General features: G+C 35.6%; 1 protein-coding gene across 1 annotated transcript in view; it reads left to right on the forward strand.

Annotated features, from left to right (window-relative positions):
• ADAMTS6 (ADAM metallopeptidase with thrombospondin type 1 motif 6) overlaps positions 1-13,700 on the forward strand; it is a gene marked incomplete at its 5' end in the record, with an annotated part of 267,294 nt that overhangs the window by 187,942 nt on the left and 65,652 nt on the right. Inside the window, one exon of the mRNA XM_079702297.1 lies at positions 9,548-9,650. Coding sequence (XP_079558423.1) covers positions 9,548-9,650 — 103 coding nt within the window. The remainder of the gene's footprint in view (positions 1-9,547; positions 9,651-13,700) is intronic.

Genomic DNA, 13,700 nt, shown 5'->3' on the forward strand with positions numbered 1-13,700 from the left:
TTATTTTGAAGGTTTGATACTTCTCCTATGTGGATCCCTACACTAGTGAATCAGATTGAAACATACAAGGCTGACAGTATTCTCTTTGCTTAGGTTTGAGGAGAAATTGGACCTAGAACCAATGCAGGCCAGTCTTAAAAAGTGGCAAGCACAAAAACAAGATAGCCACACTTTCTCCCTAACGCCAGTGTAATTCCTACCACAGACATTTGAAGGGTACAGGAATGGTAAGAAGAGAAGAGCTCTCCAGTGGAAAGACAACAGTGTTCCCATTAAGTCCTGTCCTACTTACCCCAGTTTCAAAGAAAGCGATCCACAGAAATAGAAGAGGCATCTTATAAAGAATATTTAAGATTGTAAAATAAAACAAAAAAGGATAGCCAGCTGTAAAATTGGCCTGACCACTCTCAACAACAACATAACCAGCCTAGAGGCCAAAGGTATTCACACAATAGACTCTGAGGCTGGTTATCTGCATCAGGATGTATTGGATGTGCAGTTTGTTTCCTACATCACCATTGGTCACCCTCAGGAGCCTTCAGAAGCATCTAGAAAAAGATTCATTCTTTGACCTTCACATCATGGTCTCTAGGACAGAATACCAGGTAAAGACAATAGCTGTGGCAGGAACAAATGAATATGCTTTTTGCCTTGAAGCTACTGAGAAACCAGGAGCATCTACTAAAGACATAGGATATTTGGATGAAGTTTGCTCTTACCATGAAACCAGGAACTTCAATAGAATATTTGGGATCATAAACTAATCTAATAGATACGGTCGTAGGGAACTTGGATTTGGAGAGCAGAGATTTATGGAAGTCATGATGCTGAGGGTTCAAGTCCTCTTTGGACTTAAAGATAAATGATTGTTAAGGTCCTGACAGTTTTTATAAATGAGCAAATGTAGGAACTAGCATGATTATCAGGTAGAGCCATTATGAGAAATAAAGACCCCAGATCTGTGCTCAATCTACTAAAAAGTGTTTGCTCAAGAGCTGCTAAAAAAATACTTTATTATGTATATGGAATCTCCTTTTTATTGACACAAAAGAATATTGACTATTAAGCAGGCATTTCTGCTTTCCTGAGCAATTTTTCACTGCAGTGACTGAAACTATCATGCAAAATGTTCTCAGAGGGTAAAAGTTGGTGTACATAGTATAAGTATTTTAAGTAGCAGAACTTATAGGTCAGTGTTACAAATACTTGAAAACTTGATATTTGTCAAGAGTAAAAATATTGCTGTATTGAGGTTATAAACCAAATTTTATATCAAAGCCTAAAGAAGAAATATTAGCTACTGTGCAAAGGACTCTTCTACATTTCTAAAAAGAATGTTCTGGTGTTGCTTAGCTATTTTCCAGAAAATCCTTGTGTTTTTCCTATTCCATTTTATTTGTGATTTGCATGTCTGCTTGATAATGTGACTAGGATAGAACTTCTGGTGAAAAGCCTAAGCTCCACCTTGGCTGGGGGGAAGTCATATTATTCTTGCATCTTAAACATCTCATTTCCTCCTTTATTTTATGCATCAAAACTATAAAAAATTATGGAGACAAAGGATTTTCCAGGTCATCTGTGGTCTGTTCTAAAATTTAAGCATAGGTTATGTAGTACAGGGACATTTTTTCAGTCAGCTTTGCTAGAGGCACATGCTGTTCTGCAGTTTTTTTCTTCATTGCGTAAGGTCATTAAATGGTGTCATTGCCTTGGTTGTGGTACACAGGAAAAGTATAGCCTATATTCAGAAGTAGTACTGTAGTGAAAAAGGTATGGACTTTGGATTCAAGCTGACTTAAATTTAATCCTGACTATAACAGGATTGTTTCTATTTTACCTTGACAAGATACCTAACTTCACTAAACTTCAGAGAACTCCTATATAAAGAGTATAATTATATCAAACTTGCAGAGTTGTTTGAGAATTAAAAGAAGTAGCACTTTAAAACATCTAGTGCTATTCCTGGTACTTAATCTGTATTTACTACAGTGTAGCTATTACTGTATACATTTATGTTTTATAGATTACAAAGTACTTTTTATATAACCTCATCAAGTCTTCAAATCACTTTTATAAAGGGAAGGACAGGGTTTTGTTTTGTTTCTTAACATTTTAAAATGAGGAACTAAAGCTCAGCAACAGGCTAGTGTCTTGGAAGGGATTCAGTAAGGCATAGAATTTCTGAGTGCTGCTCTAGCACTCTTATAACAGATGGAGCCTTTGGGAGGTGGTTGTGGCAAAGCAAGCTCTGAAAGAGTTTGGTCACCTTTGACATTGTCTTACTTCCAGTCTAACCTTACCCTGCAGCAGAACCAGATAGCTGAGGACAATTATGAAACCACAGACCTTGCCCCCAGGGAAAGGTGTGGGGTAAGTGATGCCAAGGTACAGAGTTGATCCATTAACTAACAGTGTTATAACTGTGTCCCAAGTTATAATTAGAAAACATATATTTATCAACCACATTATTCTCATATACTTCAATATACTTATAAAAGTATACTTTCATATATATGTATATATATATGTGTGTGTATGTATATATGTATAGATATATGTATAGATACACATATATATAAAATGGCAAAAAATAGAAGGAGCAGTGTCATTAATCTTTAGGTTAGTATGAATTTTATAGAGTGCATCTTGTTGTGAGAAATAAAGATTAGCTTTTAAGCACAGAATAGAGCTTTCTTGTTTATTTTGTTCTTTAAAGTGACATTTAAAAAATCACAAAGTAAAAGTTTGTTTCTTAACATCTTTACAGGCTTAGGGGAAAGGGTCATGCTATGGACAGATGACATTTAAATTAAATTTAGGCCATACAAGGCATATAGAAATAGTTTTAATTTTGAAAACTTGCATACAAGATTATGGTATCAAACATGACAGCTAGATTTAAGTTTGTCTAGACAATGTAGGTTTATCAGGCTTTTGTTTTCTTTTTCTTCAGAAGTAAAGGTACAGTGAAATTACTCCCCCAGAAGCAGAAACTATTTGGGGGAGAAATTATGAGAAGTTTGCCTCAAAACTGGGTTGAAATGATTCACTACATGCATTGAACACTAACTTTAGCCTTGGATATGCCCTTGTAAATTACTTTAATAAACTAATTAGACAGTACCTTATAATTAGGAAATCAGGAGTTTTGTATGCAACTTGTAAAAGAGGGTGTGGAAGCAAGGCTTTTGTTAGCCCATGCGGCATCCTTATGTATATATCACTCCTGTCTGGGTGAACAAGCAGAAATATGTCCCTTCTTCACAGTCTCATGTCAAGTGCATGACTTGCTAAGCAAAGCAAAGGTTGAAATCCAGCCTCCACTTATGCTCCTTCAACTAACAGGGTATAATTGACTAAGAGTATGTTGCTATCCTGAAGAAAAAGAACATTAAATTTGAGGAGTGTAGAAGGTTGGTCTAGTGTAATAGTGAAGAAGCACAAGTGCATCTGGCATGAAAGTAAGAAAGGAAGAAGAAGCAGAAGGTGGGAAAGAGAGAGAAAGGGAGTAGAAGAACAAAATGCCAGTTTTGCTCATTTTGCTGTGTTCCCTGAGGCTGTAGGAATCCTGGCATCTTCCCAGCCTGTAGGAATGCTGGTATCTTCCCAGCCTACGCATCTTTTTTTAGGAAGAAAAGAGGAAAGGGAAAGGGGGGAAAGAGTTTCATTCTCGGCTTGCTTCTCACTCTTTATTACCCATAAGATATAATACAGTATTTGCAGAATTTTCCTCATTTGGAAAACATTTTGGGATGTATTGCTCTTGAAGGTAAGGGTATTTGGGGTGTATTTTGCAAATGAAAAAAAGAAGGCATAAAGAGATTCCGGGACTTTCCAAGGTCACCTATTCTTTGGGATAAAATCCAGATTACAACTCTAGTAACAGAAATGCCCCTAGACAGTTGGTCAGCAGAAGCTTTCTTTCTGCAGCAACTTTTATGCCCCAAGGAATTTTTTTTTTAAGATTTATCTACCAATAAAAAGCATAGTCAAAGGAGATTCTTTTAATCTATCAGTATAACTGGAAGCGTAAGATAGTCTATAGAATGTGCTAACTCACATATTTCTCTAAAAAAAACAGTAGTGAAAAAAGATACTAATATTAACTTTTTGTATCTTTGAAAATACTAAGATCAAAAGATACTGAGACCTGCAGTGTTGCTTTCTGGGTTTATGTGGGGCCCTGCTGGTTACTTTTTAGAAGAAGAGGATGCTTGATAAGTGTTAACACTAGGAGGCTGAAAACCTGTCAGGCTTCACTTAAAAAATTTGTTGCTTATGCCTACTGTTTTCTGTTGCGGTTTCTGCATAGTGTCAACATTTATTATACTTAAGTAACTTAAAAAGCATTACTCCCTAAACTCTCCACTATTCTTAAACAAAACAAAAATATATTTTATGTAATTTTTCCTTAAGAAATTACTCTTTTCTTTGATCTTTCATTCTTTGCAGCCGGAATACACAACTCCTACTGAGCTTATTTCTAATCAACACAGATTCAGAGCATTCACTGAAGGAAACATTTAAATCAAGAGAACAGAACACTAGCTGATACATGCTAGAAACAGAAAGGCATGGGATCAAGTCCCCAAGTCTACTACAGTTTCCAATTTACAGCACCTTCCATCTTCCATGTTTTTCTGTGGACATCCTAAACACTCCTGCCTCAGGGCTTTGGCATTTAATGTTTCCTGGAACACTCTTTTCACAGGTTTATACGTAAGTCACTTCCTCAGTTTCTTTTAACTCTCTGCTCAAGTGCTACCTTATCAGAGAGAATTTCTCTTGCTCTACCATTTAAAACAACTCCCTCACCTGTGCCCAGCCCACCCCGCCATCTTAGTACCCTGCTTTATTTTTCTTCTTTCTCATCTCCAACTACAGTGGGCTCCAGGAAAGCAGGGACCTAATCTGATTGGTTTATTCTCCAGAGCCTAGAATCCTATGTTATATATAAAAGCTTTTTATATATATTTGCTGCATATAAAAAAGACACTTAAGGCCAGTTCTTGGTGCCTGGTTTTAAGAGTACTAATGACAAGTTATTATGTCCCCATAGGAAAGCCATCAAGGTCTAGATACCTTTCAATAAGGGATTAGATTTGTTCAGTGTGGGTCCAGAAGAAAGGTGCAAGACCACTGGGTTATGGGAAGGAAGACAGATTTTGGCTGAAAGAAAGAACCAGATGATAATTGCAGCTGTCTGAAAAGTATTTGATCTATCTTTCTGTAGATTATACAGATTGTGTGACCACTTTGGAGGTAACTGTACAGGAAGTTTAAGAGTTTTGTGCGAATTATATTATATTCTGACATCAGTTCTTAAAAGTGTTTGATTCTGTATTGAGTCAAAAATTAATAATTGAGCTTGGTTCTTCTGCAAAATGCTGCCAGACATGTATCTATATGTTAACACCCGAAATCAAGGGTTGGCAAATTGCACCTTCTGGGTAAAATTTGGCCCATCGCCTCTTTTTGTAAATAAGATTTTAGTGGAACACAGCCCTGACTGTCATTTACATAATGTTTATGGCTTCTTTCACACTATGATATCACAGTTGAGTAGTGGTAACAGAGGTTATATGGCCCACAAAGTCTAACATACTTACTGTGTGGCCCTTGACAGAAAAAGTTTGCCAACCTCTGCCCTTAACCAATAAATTGCAAAATACAACACAAGGAAACATATCTCTATTCAGTCTCCCGAGTACCACTACCACTACTACTATTTCCTCCTCCTTCTCCTCCTTCTTTTCTCCTTCTTCTTCTCCTCCTTCATCATCATCATCATCATCATCATCATCAACTATTTTATCTGTAAAGATCCAACCATAATAATATAAACCACTCTAGATATTTAAACAGAGGGGATCTAATGCAAAGAATTGGTTACGTGGATAATGGAAGAGGCTGACAAGCCCATAGATCAGCGTCAGCAGAAAGATACCACCACTCCTACCAGAAAAACATAGGAAGGAGGTAGTTTTATTAAAGCCTAGAGGCTGAAATCACACAGCAGAATCTGGAACCATACAACTGGGGGTTGGGGTGGCTGTTTTCTGATACTGGAGCCACAAAAATATTCTACTTCTGCCTAAGATGCTGCTTGAGGTAGAGAGGAAATGAGAGAAATACCCTGGCTTCTCCGACTAGTGCCTTCCGTTGCCTGAACTCAACCAGAAGTCAGCTTACACAGAGGCCTAGGAAATGGAGCCTGCAGATTTGTTCCCCCGAAATAAAGAGCAGAGCAAGAGAATGGTGAGGAATGAGTCTAAGGATGCCTAGAGCAAATACCACACAACTGCTAATGGTTATTGTTTGCTACCAGTAGCAGGTACAGAGCTAAACAGTTTACATGAATCCTTACCTACTGAGTAAATACTAATGTTATCTCCAGTTTATAGATGAGGCTTGGAAAATTAAGTACATTACTGAGGGCTATGAATTAAATACATAAGTTAGAATTGAATCCAGGTCTGTCTTACTCCAAAATTCTTACTTTCAGCCCTCTCATTTTGTAAATAAGAAAAAAAGTAGTTTGGAGCAGATAAACTTATAGCTGGTAAAGACAAGGCTAGGTCTAGAACCCAAGTTACTCCTATTAGGTTTTCGTACATCTTAAGAACTTAAAAACCTATTGTAGCATTTAGAGAGTCCAGAGGAGGCCCCCACTCAGATGCAGGAAGTGTCTTTGCACCTTGAAACTATTACTAAGCAGCCTTCCTGGACACAATTTACTCAGTTATAAAATGGGATTATTAATTATAACTACCTTATGAGAGTGTTGAGAGAGCTTAAATAGATACAGATCTAGAGACCTCTGAACAGTGTGCCATGAGATAGGTACTTACTAAATGCTTAGAAAAAGGTAAGTAGGTGTTCTTATTGTTAATATTCTTATTACGCTGAACCTGGGAGTGGTTATCACAGGAAAAGAATAGATCAGAAATCTTATGAAATGTTATCCAAGTTTGTCATTAAACAGTAATATCCTCCTTTTGGACCTTTTACTTCTATCTGGGATAATAATTACAAGATAGTCAAGAATAGGATTTTTGTTCGTTTTTGGTTTTTTTTGAAGAGAGACTTTTTATTTTTATTTTTATTTATTATTTATTTATGGCTGCGTCAGGTCTTAGTTGCAGCACGTGGTATCTTTCATTGTGGCAGGCGGGCTCTTCGTTGCAGCGCGCGGGGCTTCTCTCTAGTTGCAGCACTCGGTCTCAGTAGTTGCAGTGCACAGGCTTAGTTGCCTTGCAGCATGTGGGATCTTGGTTCCCCGACCAGGGATTGAACCTGCGTCCCCTGCATTGGAAGGTAGATTCTTAACCACTGGAGCACCAGGGAAGTCCCTGTTTGGTTTTGTTTTAAGTGAGTGGCCCTCGAGATGCCTTAGTTTATTAATTCAGGACTTTTTTTTTTTTAACCGGTTCTTATCTATGAAATGTTATCTATTATGCTTCTATACAGTTCCTTTCTTTCATCCAGGATAGCTGTTGTCCAACTATTCCCAAAATATGACCTTTTCTTTCCTGTCCCCATGGCTTTACTTGGCTTCATTTTTAACAGAGTCCTTTTTCTTTCTTAACCAGCTCAGTTCCTATAATACTTTGTAATATTATAAAGAATAAGTATATATGATACTTTATTATAATTCTTATAATATACTCAAGATTTTCTTCCTCAACAAATATTTCCCTAACTAATCACGTGGTGCATTGATCTTTCACCTATATACAGCACCTGTAGACAATCTATAATGTGCTGTCATATACTTATTGCCTGAGATAGGGCTGTAGCTTTTCCGTTTTTATCTTGTTACTCCAAATAGATTGAAAGTCATGCTTGGGTGAAGTTTTAGGTGGTTGGTGCTTTACAAATACTTAAGTATTGTGTGAAAACTTGTGGCTAGATTTCAAATTACCTGTGTTTTATTAAATTGATGATATTTGCTTAAAAACTAGTCTTGCTACATGGCAAAGCCACTGACAACCTTGGTCGTTTTCTGGGATTCCCTGAAAAGGGCTTGTAAAGGGAAGCATTTCTTTATTCCAAAGATTAGCACACCATGAAACAAAAGACCCTGGAAGCATATCCTTCCAGCGTCATGCACTATGTAACCTATGGTAAATAGTTATTTTTCATTTTTTAAAAGGCAAATAAGAAGGATAATTCAACAGGCAGAACCATTAGGTTTAGCATTGCAGTCTCATATTTTAATGTGCAGAAAATATTTTAAAATGCAAGGCTCATAACAGAATGTAGACCTGCTGTCACTATTTTCAGAATATGAGGCTTTGGACTTGATATGGTAGAAATTTTAACCACAGTATATAGGAAGTAATGATGGCCATGCACATATTTGCACCTTGTGGTCTATTAGTTTTGCACATGCTTCAAGGGACCATTTGCAATGTACTGATCTCAGGAAACTGTATAAAGTAAATGTAGAGATCTAAGGGAGGGTAGTAAAATGTTCTCAAAATGATCTCTGAGATTGTAACATACTCGCCATTTATTCACAATTGAGACTTTTATCTAATGACTTATTTTGTTCTGTCATATTTAAGGGAAATGTTTTCCCCACCCATGTTTCAAAAGCAGTACTTTGCTTTTTAAGTGCTACTGCTCCAGAACTCTAAAAGATAAGTCAAATTAGGTCATATTTCCTCAAACACTATGAGAAGTTATACTTTTAATTCTTTGTGAACTTTAAGATTAAATTTAGGATGGCCCTGTGGTATTTGGAATCCAGACCTAACTAGATTGGCAAGATTTTCTTCTCTAAAAAACTGAGGCAGAAGAAGCATTCCAAACTTTTAAAAACAAATAATCCTCTCTTCACCCTCTCAACATCCTTCTCTCCTCCACCACCCAACACATGTACATGTTTTGAAAATTTAGTATTTTATTTTCTGTGATGTTAATAGATTAAATGTAAATCTTCATAAGTCCGAATTCCTTGAATTTAAAGGTGTTTAGACTTGAGGCCTAGCATTTTGCCCAGTTCATTCCACATCTTAAAATATGGTTTTTGTCAGGGCTAGACAGTAAACAGCTATAGTAGTTGGGATCCAAACCACAATTAATAGTGCTGAATGTCATGTTACAAACCTGCCTCTTGATTTCTTAAAATAAAGAGCTGGGAGTAGCTGTGGCAACTGGACCTCAAATACTGTTACCGAAAAGGATTTTGTGTTTTAGTTTCTTCATCTAGTTTTTATGTCTGTTTATAAGGAGATACCTGATGGATTGATTGCAAAGTGGACTATGAGATGCATCTGAGTGTAAAGTTATATGGAAACTGTCTAACACTTAACTTTGTTTAAGTTGCTTCAGTTATTTCTTCTGTGGCTAAGATTACAATTCAGACACTTCAGGCATAATACTGGTTGTAAAACAGTAAAGCAAATGCCAGAATTATAGCCAGAGAATAAGGGAGTGAGCTAATGTGATGGAGTTCAGGCACTTTTAATTTTAGGGACATTGTCCCTTGGTTTTGGTATTTTTCAACAATCATACTATTTATGATTTTATTTTATTTTAGCCATGTCCTTTGGGGGCCCGGGATTTTCGAGAGAAACAGTGTGCAGACTTTGACAATATGCCTTTCCGTGGAAAGTATTATAACTGGAAACCCTATACTGGAGGTAATGTATAACCTGGCAGAGTTTTCATCATGCTTGAGAGCTTTGCAAATATAAAGGAATATATAAATACATACAAACATGCCTGTACATTCATATACATACTAGTAAAATTAGTGTTTGCAGGTCACAGGAAAGTGCTTCTAGTACTATAAAGGTCTCGTGTTTTAGTTTCCCTGTAATAAAGTTAATATGTTAGTACAAATGATCAGAAATCATTTTTTAAAACCCAATTCTATTTAACAAGGTACAAAGTTCCTAGAAATGATGTAAATCCAAATATTTCTGAGTTCTTGAGACTTCCTTGGGGTGTATAGACATTATATTATAATAATTTACAATTATTGAATATGTGGAATTATCACCCTAAAAACAAATTATAACGATATAAATCAACTCAAAAGAGGCCAGGAAAATCTGTGTCTTTCTTGGTCACAGACCAAGGATCTTTCCATAGATGATTATTGTTCTTTTTCAGGGAAACATTTTTTGCTCTTTATTTTAGGCAAGTATCAGACGCCAATTGCTCTGTAAGCACAAGAAGTTTTCTTACGCTCCCAAAATACAAACTAAATTTTGTTAAAATTTTCTCTTAGAAAAATAGAATGTACTCTTAAAAAAACTTTTATTTATTGTTTTTCCTATCTCTTAGTTAGTTTTTTGTTTTTTTTCTTGGCCATGCCACACAGCTCTCGGGATCTTAGTTCCTCAACCAGGGATTGAACCCAGGCCCCAGCAGTAGAAGCACCAAGTCTTAACCACTAGACTGCCAGGGAATTCCCCGAACATCTTACTTTGAAAACTTTCCAACATAGAGCAATATTAAAACAATTTTGCAGTGACAACTATATGCCCACCACCAAGATTCTATTATTAATATTTTTAATATACTGTCTTTATTACATGTCTAGTCATCTCTCTATCCACTCATTAATTTATTCTATTTTTCAAGTGCATTTCAAAGTAAATTGTAGTCATCAGTATACTTTCCTCTAGGTGCTTCAACTTGTATAAGTTTAACCACAGTTCAATATTTATTTTCTTTTTTCTTTTCAGGGAAGATTATATACAATGAAATACACAAAACTTAACTGTACTTTCCCTGAGTTTTGACAAATGCATATACCTGTAAAACCTTACTGAGTTATAGAACATTACCATTACCTCCAGAATTCTCATAGTCCTCATACTTCTTCCCATTTAGTAGCTGCCTCTACCTACTTCCAAGAGGCAACCAGTTCTCATTTTTTTTCCTTACCATCAATTATTTTTTTCTGTTACAGAACTTCATGTAAAGGAAATCATGGCATATTTACTCTTTTATGCAAGGCTTCTCTAAGCCTAATGTTTTTGAGATCCATCCATGTCCTTGCAAATGTAATTAGTTCATTCTTTTTTATTGCTGAGCAGTATTCCATTGTACTAACCAGTTTGTTTATCCATTCTGCTATTGATGGAAACCTGGATTGTTTCTAGTTTTCAGCTGTTATGAATAAGCGGCTATGAACATTTGTGTATGTCTTTTTGTGGGCATATGTTTTCATTTCTCTTGGGTAAATACTTAGGGGTGGAATTGCTGGGCAATAGGGTAGCTGTGAGTTTAGTTTTAAAAGAAACTGCCAGATGTTTTTCCAAAGCGATCGTACCAGTCACACTCCCATCAACAGTGTATAAGAGTTCTGTTTGCTCCCCATCCTTGCCAACATTTGGTGTTTTCAGTCTTCTTCTGATGGGTGTATAATGTTGTCTCAATGAAGTTTTAATTTGCATTTTCTGATCATTGAATATGTTGAGCACGTTTTCATGTGCTTATTGAGCATTTGTCTTCTTTTATAAAAGTTTGTTCAAATCTTTTACCTATTTTTTTTGAATTTTATTTATTTTTTATACAGCAGGTTCTTATTAGTCATCAATTTTATACACATCAGTGTATACATGTCAATCCCAATCGCCCAGTTCATCACACCACCACCACCACCACCACCCCCACCGTTTTCCCCCCTTGGTGTCCATACGTTTGTTCTCTACATCTATGTCTCTATTTCTGCCCTACACACTGGTTCATCTGTACCATTTTTCTAAGTTCCACATATATGCATTAATATACAATATTTGTTTTTCTCTTTCTGACTTACTTCATTCTGTATGACAGTCTCTAGGTCCACCCACGTCTCTACAAATGACCCAATTTCGTTCCTTTTTATGGCTGAGTAATATTCCACTGTATATATGTACCACATCTTCTTTATCCATTCATCTGTCGATGAGCATTTTGGTTGCTTCCATGACCTGGCTATTGTAAATAGTGCTGCAATGAACATTGGGGTGCATGTGTCTTTTTGAATTATGGTTTTCTCAGGGTATATGCCCAGTAGTGGGATTGCTGAGTCACATGGTAGTTCTATTTTTAGTTCTTTTAAGGAGCCTCCATACTGTTCTACATAGTGGCCATATCAATTTACATTCCCACCAACAGTGCAAGAGGGTTCCCTTTTCTCACACCCCGTCCAGCATTTGTTGTTTGTAGATTTTCTGATGATGCCCATTCTGACCGGTGTGAGGTGATACCTCATTGTAGTTTTGATTTTCATTTTTCTAATAATTAGTGATGTTGAGCAGCTTTTCATGTGCCTCTTGCCTTTGCCTATTTTTAAATTGGTTATTTATCTTTTTATTCTCAAGTGGTTCATTTATCAGATAGGTTTTACAAGTATTTTCTCACAGCCTATGGCTTTCTTTACTTTCTTTGCTTTTCTTTATGTTTTAAATGGTGTTTTGGATGAGTATAAGATTTTAATTTTGATAAATTCTAATTTTTCAGTTTTTTTTAATTTTATGGTCATTGTGTTCTATGTCCTGTCTTAGAAATCTTTGCCTACCTTAACTCAGGAAGATATTTTCTTCTAAAAGCCTATGGTTTTGATCTTTATATTTAGACCTACAGTCTAAAAATAATTTGGGGGTATGGTATGTATTTTTAGTGTATTTATAGACTGTGTTTTGTTTCATTGATCTATTTGTCAATCCTATGCTGGTACCACACTGACTTGATTACTTTAACGGTAGAGTCTTGGACATGGGTAGTGTAAGCTCCTCCTACTTTAATCTTTTTTTAAAGAGTACTTTGTATATTCTAAGTGCTTTGCATTTCCACGTAAATTTTAGAATCAGTTGTTAATGGTTACAGAAGAACATGTTGGGTTTATGATTGTTGTCATGTTGAATCTTTATATCAATTGAGGAAAAACTGATATACTAACAATATTGAATTTTCCAATTTATGAACATGGTATATCTCTCCATGTTTTCCTTAATTTCTCTCAGCTATGCTTTACAGAAAGCTATGCTTTCTCAGCTATGCTTACACCTTTTAGGTGTAAGGTCATGCACATCTTCTGTTAAATCTCTTCCTGAGTAATTTATGGTTTGACACTATTGTAAATAAAAGTTTAGAATTTTTTATTTTCAATTGTTTCAATTGATTTTTATATATTAACTTTGTGACCCTTCTAAATTCCCTTACTAGTTCTAATAGTTGTTTTATAGATTGTTTAGAATTTTCTTGGTAAATAGTCATGTTATCTGGAAATAGAGATTATTTTTTTCAATCTTTGTACCTTTTTATTTTATTTTCTTGCCTTAATTCACTGACTTGGCCCTTCAGTACAATTTGTGCATGTATTAATTATATGTGTTTTTCTTCTTTATTCTGTTAATATAGTGACTTAGTTGATAGATTTTATAATGCCAAACTGACATTTTACTCCCAGGATAAACCCCATGTGATAATGATTTATTATCTTTTTATTTATTTTCTTGTTATTGGGCTTAATTGCTAATATTTGATTAAGGATGTTTACATCTATCTTCATAAGGAATATTGACTTGTAAATTTTTTTATTGTCATGTTTTTGATAACTTTTGGTATCAGAGTTACTCTGGCTTCCAGAAATAGAATCCTTATTTATCTTGAAGAAGTTTGTAGGGTTGATAATATGTCTTCCTTAGAATAGATTTTACTAATAAAACCATCTAGGCTCAGTATTTTCTTGT

This window comes from Hyperoodon ampullatus (genome assembly GCF_949752795.1).
Source record: "Hyperoodon ampullatus genome assembly, chromosome: 4".
Lineage (NCBI taxonomy): Eukaryota > Metazoa > Chordata > Mammalia > Artiodactyla > Ziphiidae > Hyperoodon > Hyperoodon ampullatus.